We start from the raw sequence: 14,088 nt of genomic DNA, 5'->3' as shown, positions 1-14,088 counted from the left end.
TTCGGACTTAGCTTATCTTTTCGTGGTTAGCAACAGGCAGTCACTGATAACATCCTTCATCCTTCAACAACTTCAAATCATATCTGGAAAATGCGGAGTCTTTGATGTATTGCATAATCAATGAGATATCTGTATGCAATTATGAGTGTCAGATTGGACACTACAATGCTTGATTTAGTTTACGCGGATATGTGCCTTTCTGGTACTCTGTGTTTTTCATGAATCCTCTGAGACTCCCTGGTGTAAGCCAGTCAGAGACACGTGTTTTTGGATGCATATAGGTTTGTAATTCTAAAGAATAGAGTTATAGATATTTTTACTTAGCCTAATCGAGAGATCGCTTTATATGTATTTAAATGCCAAGTGTGTATTTTTTCCTTGATTCATACTGTAAATAAGCCTTAAATAAAGGCATTTCGAAGACAGCTTTAGATTATTTATTCCAGATAGTAATGTCGTACGGTTCTCTGGTATCACGCCTTTACTTTCTTTGTGATTTGCGACATATCCATTTTAATTGTGCGGAAAGAAAAACTGTCACAAATGTCTGGCGGATTTATTGCGTCATAACTCTCCGCCGGAGCACTCCTCTGCTTAATCGGTCTCAAAGCGATGACGTACTATACGTGCGGAGCCGTAGACACCAACATGGAGAGAACACATGTGTCTGCCCGTGAAATATACAAAGCAGTATTAGAAAACACTTCTCATTCAGATCAGGTGCGTGGTTTTCATCTCGTGTGTGATCAGCAGATCGCAATTTTAGATTCAGACGAGTTTCGTATGTGGACGTACGTGCGTGGATGCAGCACTGATATTTCCATCAGGGGAGACATACGAGCTCGTTTAAAATAGCACAAGTTTGTTTTATCACTAACTTAGCCAGTTTAGTGATTGGTTTCCTAAAGTACCTGGCATGTTACATCGTGTCATTTGTGTTACTTGCCAATTCTGCTACACGAGTATTAGGATACTTCTTACACTGACGATAACTCTCTGGCCATGTTTACTGGAGCTACGTCCATAAAAAGCTTTAGCTACCTAGATAAAGACCTATCTAAAGGTCTCATAGGTTTAAGAAGTCGGTATAGCCATGCTGTGTCCAGTTATGTCGGGCAGCAGTGTTAATGTCATATCCTACTTTTGCGCGTTGTAAAATGGCACGAGCTGCCAACAAAACCTAATAGAGCTCCAGAACACATTTAGTTAGTCTGAACGTGTGTTTTTCCAGGCGGTTGCAAAAAAGAAGAGGAAAGAAAATGGGCATCAACTTCCTAAACCCATTAAGAAGACTAAAAGGAAAAACCCTGGCAGGCAAGTTCTCAGAGGTACACAGAGAGAAGTGAAGATGCAGAAATCAGCTGGGGTAAGATCAGTTTTTCATAAGTTAGACTCACCTGTATGGGCTACTCTTGATCACTGCTATTGCACGCATGTATTTTTTTTATAAAGTATTTATTAATATTTTTTTTCCAATTTCCGTCCCTATTCAATGTTCAGAATAAAAATGTATAAAATTACATGGATGTTCAGTAAAACTAAATTTAGGTGTGAGGTTGCACTCTGTATATCCCATTTAAGGACTGTAAACCTAAAGTTTAGAGCATGCGAGTGAACGTCTTTTTGTGATGCATCTGATTTTTGCTTTTCTTGTTTTTTTTTTTTGTTTTTTTTTGCAGCCGCAGTGCGTTGACAAGGACGATAAAGTGACTGAGGGGCCAGACTTGGAAGCGCTGCTTTCTGATCTTGCTAAGATCAACAACAGCAGAGAGAGGGCCAACAAGCTTTTTGAGTGGCTTATTCACCCCATTCCTGCCAAAAGCTTCTTCAGGTACTCAACCTCGCTGTCGCTCGGTCTCACTGGTGGTTGCTTTGTCTAGGGCTGTTAAGAAAGACTGCTTATTGCAAAGGGACAATAACCTGTTATATTAGTTTAATTTCTGTGTACTTGTTTTTTCACTTACATGTCTCACTGTAATTTACATTTGCAGAAATAGTCTTAAATTACCAGAAATATAAGGCAGATCTCTGTTGAACCCTTGGGCAAGGTGCATAACCTGAACTGTCAGCTAATAACAGATACAAAATAAGAGCATCTGTACTACGTACTACATAATCTTCTGTATAACTGCCTAATCTGTCTTAATTATGGCAATGACATTTATTGTACAGAGCAATTAGATCCATTGTCCTAAAAGTCAGAGTGTGTGATCATGCAAATGTGTATCGGATCATTCATATATCTAACACTATCTGGAAATGTGCTCCTGCTCTCAGACTTTGTCTTAAAATGAATATTATTCATGTCACCCTGCTAGACTGAAAGACAAATGCCTATGCTTAGGCACTTACAGATATGGGAGATCTGTCCCTTTTCTGAGTTCTTGGTGGTACGTAAGTGTAGCACTTCAGTCCCGCACTGTAATTACTAGAAATGACTGTGCTGTAATGGACAGGCCAGCAATGCTCCAGTGGTCCTGACTGTGTGGTTGCAGTCATTTAATGCCCCAGCATAGAAGCGGAGGAAAACGGCCTGATGGAAGAGCTGCAGAATGACGTCTGTTGGCCTTTCTCTTTTTTGTCCCTTGTGATTTTAGAGATACGTGGGAGAAGAAGCCGATTCTCATCAGACGTCAGAATCGGGAATATTACAATGGTTTGTTTTCTACAGCAGAGTTTGACAGGATTTTAAGAGAGGTAAGTGGTAATAATAACAGCGATAGAAATAACAATATCTCTATTTGTATACCAGTACAGCACGCAGTACTTCACAACACAAAAAACCACGTAAGATTTATTAAAATGCTGATGAGAATTACAGAGAGAAAAGTAAGATTAAAATGAAGGCAAGATATTAATGTGGACAGAGCCTGAAAGCAATGAAATAAAATGACTATACCCACTGAAGAGAAAATAAAAGATAAAAAAGATACTCATAAAAGTTGTGGTGTTACCGTAGATGAATGTCTCTTCTTAAGGTCATAATGAGATCAAATGCGAAGTCTCATTTACCATAGAATCAAGTCTTTGTTGTGCAGTACATTTCAGCTCTCTCTACACACATCTCTCGTTTTTAAGAGAGAGTGAATAGGACTAAAGCTAAATGGTAAAATAAAATGAATAATTCATTATTTGATTTATCATGCTAGTATTGATATCAAGGATAGTAATATACACATTGTGATCATTATGTGTCATTGATTTCAATGGATTTGTGTGGATTACTATCACAATACTTTCCTTTGGTCCTTTTTTCAAATGAAATTATCAAGGTTTTATATTGCTGTGTAAGTTGCTTAAGTGAGGATTATAGAATATAGACAGTCCAGCAGACACATAGGCAGTGTGGGATATTTACATGTCAGTCTGGGAAGAATTGGCTTGTTCTTTGGGGCACTAAAATCGCCTTTTGAATTATTTTCACGGGGTTCCCCACTGCTGTCTCTCAGGATGAAGTTCAGTTTGGAGTGAACCTGGATGTCACAAGTTACACTAAGGGCAAGAGAGAGACCCACAATCCCCCTGGACGGGCCCTGCCTTTGACGGTCTGGGACTTCTACAAGGTACCTTCATGTGAACTGTGTGTCTTTCTGAACATGGGTGAACTCACCGGAGCACCGGATTGGTCTGTTACGTCCAGGTCACTACAGATTTTTGCTACAGGGTCATGTAAGAAAAAAAAGGGGAAAGTCCAGTCTTGAAATTTTACTGGTTGTAAAAACAGTAACAGGCATTGAAAAGGTGCCAGAAATAAGAAAAATCCATTCCGGATTCAGTAGACTTTTGCTTGATGTCTGCGATGACTATCCGTTAAGATAGTACTTGTTAGCGTATAGGCTAGCTTTGTTAGTTCTCGTTCTCTCACCTCTAATTCCTGTCACCTCCTGTCACTCTGCTCCATTTAAACATGCAGCTGTTTCGTAGATCTGCTAACATCTGGCATTCTGGTCTTTGGAAGTGGACCCCTCTTTGTGTGATCACCTTTGTCAGTTTACTTTTAAAACGTCATTCTTATCCAGAAAAATCTTCTAATTTGTTTTTTTAAAAATAAGACAATATGATAGTCATATTTATTTTGAAATAATATCAATAGTATTAGCGCCACTGCATCAACAAAGTATGAAAATATTTTAAGTCACAGCAGCGGTGTATTATTCATAAACCGAATTAAATTAAGAATAAAGCAGGAAGACTTGAAGACCACAACTCCCCGACGTGTCAAATATTACTAAGATTATTAAATAATGAGAGTCACAGATAAAATGCAGAAGTGGAACACTTTCCTTCATCAGAGTACCGAAAAATATAAATTAAATATAAAATGCCAGAAGTATAAATGTTTAATTTCGAGTTACGTATTATTTATAGGACAGTGGTGGGGAAAATGTGTAGTTGGTAGTCTGTTCCGGAGTGCTGGGAGTCCGTGCTCATCCCGGTGTCTCTCCTTTCCTGCTTCCCTCCAGCGTGGTTGCTCGCTACGGATGCTCAACCCCCAGGCCTTCTCCTCCACTGTCTGGAATGTGCTGTCTATCCTGCAGGAGCAGTTCAACAGCATGGCCGGGGCCAACGTGTGAGTAGCCCTGCCTGAAACGACCGCGTCCTCCCGTGCTGGGGGGTAACTGATGGCAACCGCACAGAAAGCACTTGACTGTTCTCCCAAACAAAAGGACGCGGCTCTCATGAAAAGTAATGGGAGGTGGGAGAGGAGAGGAGTGTTATCAACTTTGTCAAGTCCATGTGATGAATTATCCAGACTACAATCAGCCTGTCCCTACCTGACCTCTATCCTGTATTTTTCTCATGCTGTTGCTCTCTTCAATGATCTGTAAGAAGAGAAAGGAGAAACGGTGAAAATCCTGCATCAAAAATGTCTTCTTTTTGCCCTCTACATTCCCGGGTTTTCTGTGCACACAGGTATTTGACACCCGCTGGAACACAAGGCTTTGCTCCTCATTATGACGACATTGAGGCGTTTGTGGTCCAGCTGGAGGGGAAGAAGCACTGGAGGGTGTATAACCCCAGGTCAGTTTAGCAGTGGAGGGTGTATAACCCCAGGTCAGTTTAGCAGTGGAGGGTGTATAACCCCAGGTCAGTTTAGCAGTGGAGGGTATATAACCCCAGGTCAGTTTAGCATATTAGTTACATAACTGAAAACATTTAGTGGCTAGTGACATTTACTGGTAATTTTAGTTTTAAATTCTTTGTCTTGTCCCTATTGATGTTATCTGTAGCAGGGATTCTTGAGGGGCTGTGATTTGGGTAATTGGAAATGACAAGTCAGTGAAAGAATGAAGGAGGTTTGTTCTAAAGAGGCAGAGGAGTTCTTCTGTGGAAATGGAGTTGAATGTTTCGTGTGGTTTTGCAGGAATGACGACGAAGTCCTGGCCCCTGTCTCCAGCCGTAAGTCACCCCTTCATCTTGCATCTGGTCTGCTTTTTGCTTCTGCTGCCTCAGAGGGTCTGAAAGGCGGGAAAGCGAGGACGAAGCGGCCGTGTGGCCACCCGCAGCGGTATCGCTCTCGTCAAGTCGTGACGCGCACGTTGCTAGGTTACAGATGACTCTTCTGATAAAAGCCAGAGCGTAATGGTAATTTACACCCGTCCTGATGATCCTACTTCAGCGCGGTACAAGTGTCGCGACGCAGGCGTTCTTATCCGCGTGTGAAAATGCCAGCCCCCTCATCAGGATCTGCACTGAAATAAGACGTTATGAAGTGTGCTGAATGAGAGCCGGCATAGATCTGGGAGGCAAGCACGTTGCCAAATGAATGCATCAGAACGAGGTCCCTGAGAGGTCAACGTAAACATCATCTCGGCTTTAATAAACAGTTGCTTTAAAGACCGAACAAATGGAGGGTTCCTTTACTTACTGAAGTACTGAAATTGCCTTACAAATGAGATCTGAATTCGCTACTTACGCATGCTACTCAGAGAAGGGCTGTCTGAACTGGATATCCAGTTTCATGTCTTCATTCTGACTCGGGTCTTAATTGTACGCAGGAGAATCCTGCCATGCAAGGACTAGCAATTTGTAGTTTGGAATATATTGCACCAAGCAGTACTCCGTCTACCCAGCTTCACAGTCTGTTCCCAGGCCAAAAACCACTGTGACTGCCCATGTCCACATTTATTTTACATATTAAACATGCTTATAGTGCTGTTACTGAAATCTACATGTTAATCACTTGTTTATTGCATTATTACATTTTTGCATTAAGTTTTTATACTGCATATTGGTGATTTTGTGTCAGGATCAGATCCTTTTGTCTTTACTGTGGGTAAAGCACATTATTCATGGCTCTGTAGACCATATCCCCTGTGAATTTACAAGCAGTGATTGGAGGGGAACTTGAATCACATGCTCATCCTGTTACCAATCAGCTGAAACAGTGGACATATGGGATTAGAAGTGATCACCGCTGGTTTAGCTAATGAGGATCTTGTGTCATTCCCTCCAGCGAATTTCAGTCAGTCAGAAATTGGGGAGCCAATACTGGACGTGGTTCTGGAGGCCGGAGATCTGCTTTATTTCCCCCGTGGGTTCATCCACCAGGGAAACTGCCTGCCTGACGCTCACTCCCTCCACATCACCATCTCTTCCTACCAGAGGAACAGCTGGGGAGACCTGCTACAGAAGGTACTTGCTATTTGCTATGCTAGCACGCCATGAGGATTATGTACCTTAACTCATTGTAAACATTTTAAAACACTCTCTTTTTTTACATTATGCTTCCACTGGATATTAAAACTTGTACTTTACAAAGAGCACCAACCATTATGTGTATTTTAGCTCTGATGTAAATGCGTTACAGATATTTTGAGCAACACATGAGTGTAGGATTTCTTGAGGTTACACCATAGTAAGAGCTGATAGACACCAGTAAGGGCATGGTAATTCTGCAGATCACCTTCGCCCTGTCAAAATCTGACAAAAACAGCATGCTCAAGTTGTTTTGGTTGAGTCTGTTCATTTATATTTGTACTACCAAAATACACTCCCAGTAACTTGGATGGAGAAACCTGAGCAAAACCTGAAGCAATGTTCAAGATGAACATATTTATTAGCTAACAGCTAGCAAGCTAATCAGCAGATTTCAGCAAAACGCTTCATGGGTGTCACTTCTGATGTAACCCCTGAGTATTGTTGATGTTATGGGTTGCAAATGCAGTGAATAATAGCAGGATGTTTGACTTCTGATTCCAGTTTTGAAATGTGACAAAAATTGCATAGTTGCATAGTCTGTATTGAGGAAATTAATTATTTAACTTTGGGCAAACAACTTTAAATATTGATTGTAAATAATCTTTAGATTAAAAATTTAATGGCAGTTAATTGCTATCTTAACCACGTTTTAAAACAACACTAGAAAAACATTTAACTGAGGCAAACAAACAAAAATGAACAAAGATCTGTTACTTCTTTTTCAGTAAATAAATCACAACTTTTCTAGTTATAATTAAAACTCTGGTTCATAGTCCCAGCCAACTTTAATGTTTTGGACCTCGGGTACAATATGTCCGCATTGATTTAAGCACACAAAGTGCTCAAGGCCTTTACTTTTCACAATGTGTAATGGATTGATTCATTCTGAATCCTTTTCTGCTTTGGATGTGGCTACTTTACTGTTCCATTCAGCCGCACTTATAAAACTGAAGCGTTTGTTTCTGTAAGCACATGAATGGCTTTCTATTAACGTCTTGAATTTACTTATATTCTCAAGATATTGTCAGCTCTCTACCTGTAGATTATGCAGGGACAGATTGGGTATCTTTGTAGGCATGTATCTTTGTGAGCATGTATTACCTTTTTTGTTACCAGCATGGCATTGTCAGTTCATGTGTCAACATTGCTATAGTGTTTTTGTAACAGGATTTTGAACTGCATTTCACATATTAGGAGTTGTTGAATCCTGTGTCTGTTTGTTCCACTTCTGCCAAGATATCTCCCTTGATGAGCAGACAAGACACAGTGGTACAATAGCTTTACTCTGTTACTCCACTGCTCATGTGTTTGTGAATGGCAGCTTGTCCCTGTAGCTCTGGAGACTGCAATGGAAGAGGATGTGGAGTTCAGGCGAGGGTTGCCCCTGGATTATCTGACCTACATGGGGGTTCAGAACTCTGACAAGGTACGCATGACATTGCCACATCTGTCATTTCCCTTACTTTCACAGACATTAAGCCACTGTCCATCTCACCTGATTACATTTTTTGGCTTTCACAAAAAACAGGATTTGTAATCTCTACGTTCAGTAGCAGGATAGTGGGTTACTGTAAAACACTAGGAAATAAAGAATAATAATTTGTTTCTGTGGATTTTGCACGTGTTTGTGTGTGTGTGTGTGTGTGCGTGTGCGTGTGTGTTAACAGGAAGACCCTCGGCGGAGCCAGTTCACAGCACAGGCTCTGGGCTTGATGAAGAGGCTGGCGGACTTTGCTCCAGTGGATGCTGCTGTAGACCAGAAAGCCAAGGACTTCCTGCATGACTGCCTGCCTCCTGTTCTCACCCCAGGTACACTGCTGCATTGACGTAAAACTGCTCCAAAACTGCATATTCAAAGTGACCTCCCCTTGGCAGTTAGAGGGCGTACGTAAATGGAGCTCTCTTCGGATACATACATATTCAGTCAGAATCCAAAAGCAGGAAGTACCCAGCATGCCCTGTGTGTACTGTTAGACTCACATGACCTGAAAAAAGTTTCCAAACCAAAATAGATTGTGAATTCAGAAAGCATCTGTGGGTCTAGGACCCCTGTGTTTTAATCGGCTTTGATTCAGCTATACCTTAGTGTGGGGTTGCTGTTGCACTTGCAATATGTCCAGGTATTCCCTAGCCCAGTCCCCGCCAGCTCACTTATCAGTACAGCCCTCAGCATGGCCAAAACACACGGAGCGGAGTGAGTTTTTGAAATGAGGAGCCAGTTTGTTGTTCATACTTACTTCAGAAGCGTACTCAAAACAATGCAGAGGCACAGCAGCGCGCTTGTTTCCAATTTTTTGGTTTTATCTTCTGGTAGTTTTCACGCCAGCCTCTGCGCAGACAAATGTAAATAGCATTTGCACAGGAGAGCTCGATTTGGCACGCGCTCTTGTGCGATATAAGCAGACACGGTAGGCGCGGAGCGAGGGAAAGCTGACTCCTGCCGCTGCCGGAAGGGGTCAGGGGTTCTGGCGCTCGCCCGCTGCTGGCAGATGTGTGAAAGCTGGCTGTGCGAGAGCCCATTAGCGGCTGAAGTGTGATGCCTGCGGGCTGCTGCTTTCAGAGGAGAAGGCCAGCAGTATGCAGGGAGCCCCGGCCAGGTGGGAGGACGGAGAGGCCCGAGACGTGACCGTCCACATGAAGGCTCAGACCAAAATCCGACTGATCCGGGACGGAATCGCCAGGTACCGCTCAGTCAGTCAATCAATCAATCAATAAATCAGTCAGTCATTCAAGAAGTCAGCTTGTCAACGTGTAAGTCCACTTTTTCATTTGATATAGTGCACTTTACTGTCAGAATGTCACTGATATATTTAGAATGTACAATTTCCAAAGGGATAAAAAAAAAAAAAAGTGAGAGCTCGAAAAACTGACAAATGACGTTCCCTGACCCCTGGGAAAGGTGTGAGAAAAGAAATGTCACGTGTTTGTGTGAGTCACTAATGTGAATCATTAAGTCACAGTCAGTCCGCAGCTCCGCACTCCCCTCCACTGCACGCTTTTATGTCCAGACGATAGAATGAGTCACAGTGTTCTTACATTGTGCTGGGGGGTCTGACCCACTTCATTTGTTCTGTGTTGTTTTTCTGTGCCTGCAAATTGTATTTATGACTTTATAAGTGTGGCCTTATGCAAGAATTGATTGACAGTTTTGTGTCGTTAATAAATGCTTTCTTTTTTCTTTCGTCAAAGACGTTCATTCATAACCTCATGTCGGTTAATGTTAGCTTTTACACTTGCCATACATGTGGTGAAAAAATGTGTTGAAATAAAACCCATCGTTTAGCTGCGTTTCCTGAAAATCATGACAAATTTGCTGGTGCTGTGCATCAGTGGCTGTTTGTATTGTCAACATATGTTAGTAACTCTTCAGCTAAAATCCCCTTTCCAAGAGAAAGCAAGCCATGTGATAAAACTGTGTTAAATGTTTCGGAAAACACTGAAAATATGAGTGAAGATGAGGCTGGTAGAATTAAGCTGACAAAATAACTGCATATAAAAGAACTTCAGCGAATAGGCAGTCACTCAAGGCACTGTAGAAGCAGCTGAGAAAGCCCATTTAACACAGCGGCACAAAAGGACTCTGCATAGGTTGCAGCGGATCGGGTGGCCTTGGTATGTGCGTGAACCTCGGCCGATGTGAGCTTTGTTGCATCAGCGCTAGGAGGCCGCTGCTTAGCAGTCAGCAGCGTGGGTGCACTGCTCAAAACCTTTATCAGCACATTTGAGTGACGAAGCAAGTTTTAGAAAATGGCCTCTTCCCACTTATCCTGCTCCCTCATTCGTTGCTGTTGTGCTGTAGCACATTTTACCAGAACAGTGCCGCTGGCTTTTGGAGCGTGTTCTCAAGAGGTGCTAGTGCACCATGATCCTCTGGGGCTTCCTCTGTCCCCACGTCCTCAAGTGTGCTTATGCTTTTCCCTCTCTGGATCAAGAAAATATTCAGAAAGATTCAGAAAATATTTTAAATCATTAACCTCCCACTTTTTAATGCATCTAGAAATATACTCTTTTCACCTGGCATGCCTTGCATGGTAGCCTCCAAATTAAAAAAAAAAAAATGATAAACTATTACCAGTTGATGATTTAACAAAGGACGTGCATGTGTAGCTTTAACACTGCTTGTGCACTCACAAGTCTTTCCTTAAGTCATCTTTTTGCAACTTTGTACAGGGTATTAATACATTTACAAGGCGCAGTATGCTGATGAACCCTAAATTGGTTTATGCTAATGAGATATTTCAATTTCAGCCTAATTTGCATCAAGGCACCTTCATGTCCATTTTTTCATTCGGTCAACACTGCAAATATAACAAGTGTACCAGTGTAAAGTTGCATAATCTCAAACTAAAGTTGCGGAGCACCTGTTTCCAAGAGGTTTTTTAGATGACTTTTAAAGGAATAGTATTAAACACAGGAACGGTATTTAATCTGAGAAAGCACTCCTACCCAGTAGAACATCTTAGGCACATGTATGTTTATTCAGTGAAGTTTCAAATTATATGCATACCTTTGACATGTTCCCTGAGTTCATCTCATGTTCAGATCACGTAAAATGTACGTGTTTGGAACCCCTGTCATAGCACTGCACAGAAACATTTTTATAATGCAAGGGAAACAGAGATACAGTTACTGCATTGTAGTGAGATAAAAACTGGGCCATGCTGGAACGTAGATAGATCCTCACCATTTTTGTAGGATTGGCCCGATAAGGTTTGAAGAAATACAGAAGCTATGCTTTTTCTTCTGGGCTGCTACTTTTTAAACTGCTGAATTAAAGCAAAAGTACGTATGACAGCTAGAGGGTGAAAAAAGTGGCGTTGAGAGGCTTCTTGCTGATATTATGCCTGTGTATCTGCTATATGTCCCCACAGGTTATGCAGTGAGGGAGACGCAGTGGTCCTCTATCACATTGCAGACAATTCCAGAGTGTACCACAGGGAGGAGCCCAAGAGCTTTGAAATAAAAGAAGAGGTATGCTGTGACTCTGTAGAACATCTCCATACCATAAGGAGTCACGTTGACTGATGTCTACTCTTCTATCTGAGATGCTTTAATTTGATATTTGAACATTTCTCTTTTTGAACTACTGTTTTCAGGCGTGAATTGTTCTGGTTATCTGTGTGTCTGCAGTTGATTTTCATTTTTTTTTTTTTTATAAAACTGACAAGTTGTCATATCGTTACAAGATATGAGTAGGATATTGTTGTACGTGCAAGAAAATGGTTGAATATCAGGCACTCTCTCCAGTGTAGAGAGAGTGTCTGATGATGTAACCTTTTGTAAGTTGCTTTGGATAAAAGCGTCTGCTAAATAAATAAATGTAAATGTAAATGTTATTCTTCATATCAGCATTCATGTCAAGATTTTTTAAATTGCTTTGTGTCATCATTTCTTCATATTCATTGACGTTTGTATGCTGATGTATACTTTGGTAAGAACTAAGTAAATGTTTTTTTGCACTGAAGTTGTATCTAATTCATGCTTCAAGCTCATGCTTTTGGATCTGGGTCTGCTCTTGTAGCACACAGATGCCGTGGAGTTCCTGATCCACTCCTACCCCAAGTTCGTGTCAGTGGGCAGCTTGCCGTGTGACACATTTGAGGACAAGGTACCTTTGCTAGCACCATCTGAGCTTTATTTCTGTTGGACGGCAGTTCTAATCATTGGGGATGGGGGATTAGGATGGTGGAATAATATACCCATTTTAAAGAACCCTTGCTAAATGGTCCCTGCTATCACTTCAACTTTGATAGCACTTGTAGACCTGAATTAGAGGAGTGTGGACCTAAATAAGACACTTGTGCAGTGTCTTCCAGTGTGACATTTTTCCCTCTGATCGAAACTGAACCTAATCCACCTCAAGATGTCGTTTCAGGCTGCGTGTGAAAATAAATAATAAATGGAGGTGACAAATGACACCCAAGAGGTGATAACTTTGTGAGCAATTGCTCTGGAATATAACGTTTTTCTGCGTATCAGCATTCAGGCCTGCCTACTGCCCCTGCAATGTATGTGCGGCTCATACTGAATGTCTGGTATCCTGTCGGTTGCTCTGATAAAAATGTCTAATGCTCTGACAGTTTCTTCTGGCATTAATGCAGAACAACATGGGTGTTGTTTGTGAGGCTTCATCGCTTATGTTGAGCCCAGAAATCCTGCCTTATGTAATCTCTTAACACTCTCTCATCAAACCTAATCCCTTTTCTTTGCGTGGTTAGAACGCGTATAGACTGCACTGTAGCGTCCCTTGCAGAAACCTGTATTTGTGAGTATTGTCCATGCAGTTCAGCTCTTGCTCTTGTGTGTTGCAGGTGTCCTTGGCGGAGATCCTCTTTGAGCGGGGTCTGGTCCACACTTCAGAACCACTGCTGCCCTCCTGAGGCATCTCCCTACATGCTGGATGTCAGACATCTGCAGTCTCTGTAACCCTGCAAAGCGGAACACCTCGGCTGTTTGCTACTACGATATGTGTATTTGTTTCCCTCTTCGGAAAATAAAACATAACAGTTTGCACATTGGGTGGAGTGTTTTATTTCCCCTAAAGATCTGCACACTTTACATCACTCTTAAGACTTAGGCAAGGTTAGTTTTAACATGTTAAGAATGCGGTATTTTTAAATCTGAAATATCTGATACAAAAATTGACCAATTAGGAGATAGATGAAAGCTAACTCATAGTATTGTGCTTTTTCCTAATTCCCAAATGTAACCTGGAAAAAAACCATATGTACTTTTCAGTCTCATTTGAGCATATGAAGATATCAAGGAGGTATAACATTTTCTGACCGGCTCTAACAGAGCGTGACTGTTCTAGGATTTTCAGCATGCTCATTACAAAAAGAAAGCTGCCAAGATGTCTTGGTCAATTTAGTGGTAAAGTGCTAGACTGTTTCTGTATGAGCAAGGGTTCAGCAGTTCTGGTCTGCACAAGTATTTCAAAGTATTACTGAAATCCTTTGCCAAATTTCTTCACTCAGCTGTTTTAATTGAGCAGTTTTACAAAAATTGTTTTGATTAGTATCATTACATTTCATCTTTCAGTGGTAAACACAAATGTTATGTCACTGTTGTTTGTTTTGGACAGACAAATGAGTAAAAGAAAAAATTGTGTGTGTGCGTGTGTGTGTGAGATACAAAAAAGCAAGAATGTATGTGTATACACAGCAGACACTGTGTCTCTAATAGATTGTTAAATTTTACTAATTCAACTCCAATTCAGTTCCCTTTGCCCAATAAATGCAGTCTTTTTTTTCATCCAGTCAGTTCCTTCAGTTCGGTTTCAAGGCCATTTTTGTCAATTGCAGTTCTTTAAATTTAATTTATTCTGCTCTGTTCCCAGTTATATTTCACCCTACAGTTACAATTCTTCATCCATGAAATTTTTGC

The 14,088-nt window shown here is 41.2% G+C and overlaps 1 protein-coding gene across 1 annotated transcript; it reads left to right on the top strand.

The window, feature by feature from the left end:
- Positions 1 to 636: 636 nt before the first annotated feature.
- riox1 (ribosomal oxygenase 1) lies at positions 637 to 13,146 on the top strand. Its single transcript, XM_036550410.1, has 15 exons — positions 637 to 720; positions 1,232 to 1,366; positions 1,680 to 1,831; positions 2,598 to 2,697; positions 3,450 to 3,563; positions 4,464 to 4,570; positions 4,915 to 5,022; positions 5,366 to 5,400; positions 6,458 to 6,636; positions 8,024 to 8,128; positions 8,370 to 8,511; positions 9,263 to 9,383; positions 11,574 to 11,673; positions 12,224 to 12,310; positions 13,014 to 13,146. Exons 1-15 carry the CDS (start codon positions 649 to 651, stop codon positions 13,080 to 13,082), a joined length of 1,626 nt encoding a protein of 541 aa, XP_036406303.1. The 5' UTR covers positions 637 to 648; the 3' UTR covers positions 13,083 to 13,146.
- Positions 13,147 to 14,088: the final 942 nt, after the last annotated feature.

Source organism: Megalops cyprinoides, chromosome 17 (genome assembly GCF_013368585.1).
Source record: "Megalops cyprinoides isolate fMegCyp1 chromosome 17, fMegCyp1.pri, whole genome shotgun sequence".
NCBI classification, from domain to species: Eukaryota; Metazoa; Chordata; class Actinopteri; order Elopiformes; family Megalopidae; genus Megalops; species Megalops cyprinoides.
The sequence above is the reverse complement of the archived record's forward strand: the minus strand, read 5'-3'. Positions and strand labels throughout refer to the sequence as shown.

Excerpts from the sequence above, each read along its gene's own strand:
- riox1 (XM_036550410.1), top strand. The coding sequence starts at position 649 with ATGGAGAGAACACATGTGTCTGCCCGTGAAATATACAAAGCAGTATTA. Across the intron at positions 8,129-8,369 it reads GGGTTCAGAACTCTGACAAG|GAAGACCCTCGGCGGAGCCA; the intron begins GTACGCATGACA and ends GTGTGTTAACAG. Across the intron at positions 8,512-9,262 it reads GCCTCCTGTTCTCACCCCAG|AGGAGAAGGCCAGCAGTATG; the intron begins GTACACTGCTGC and ends TGCTGCTTTCAG.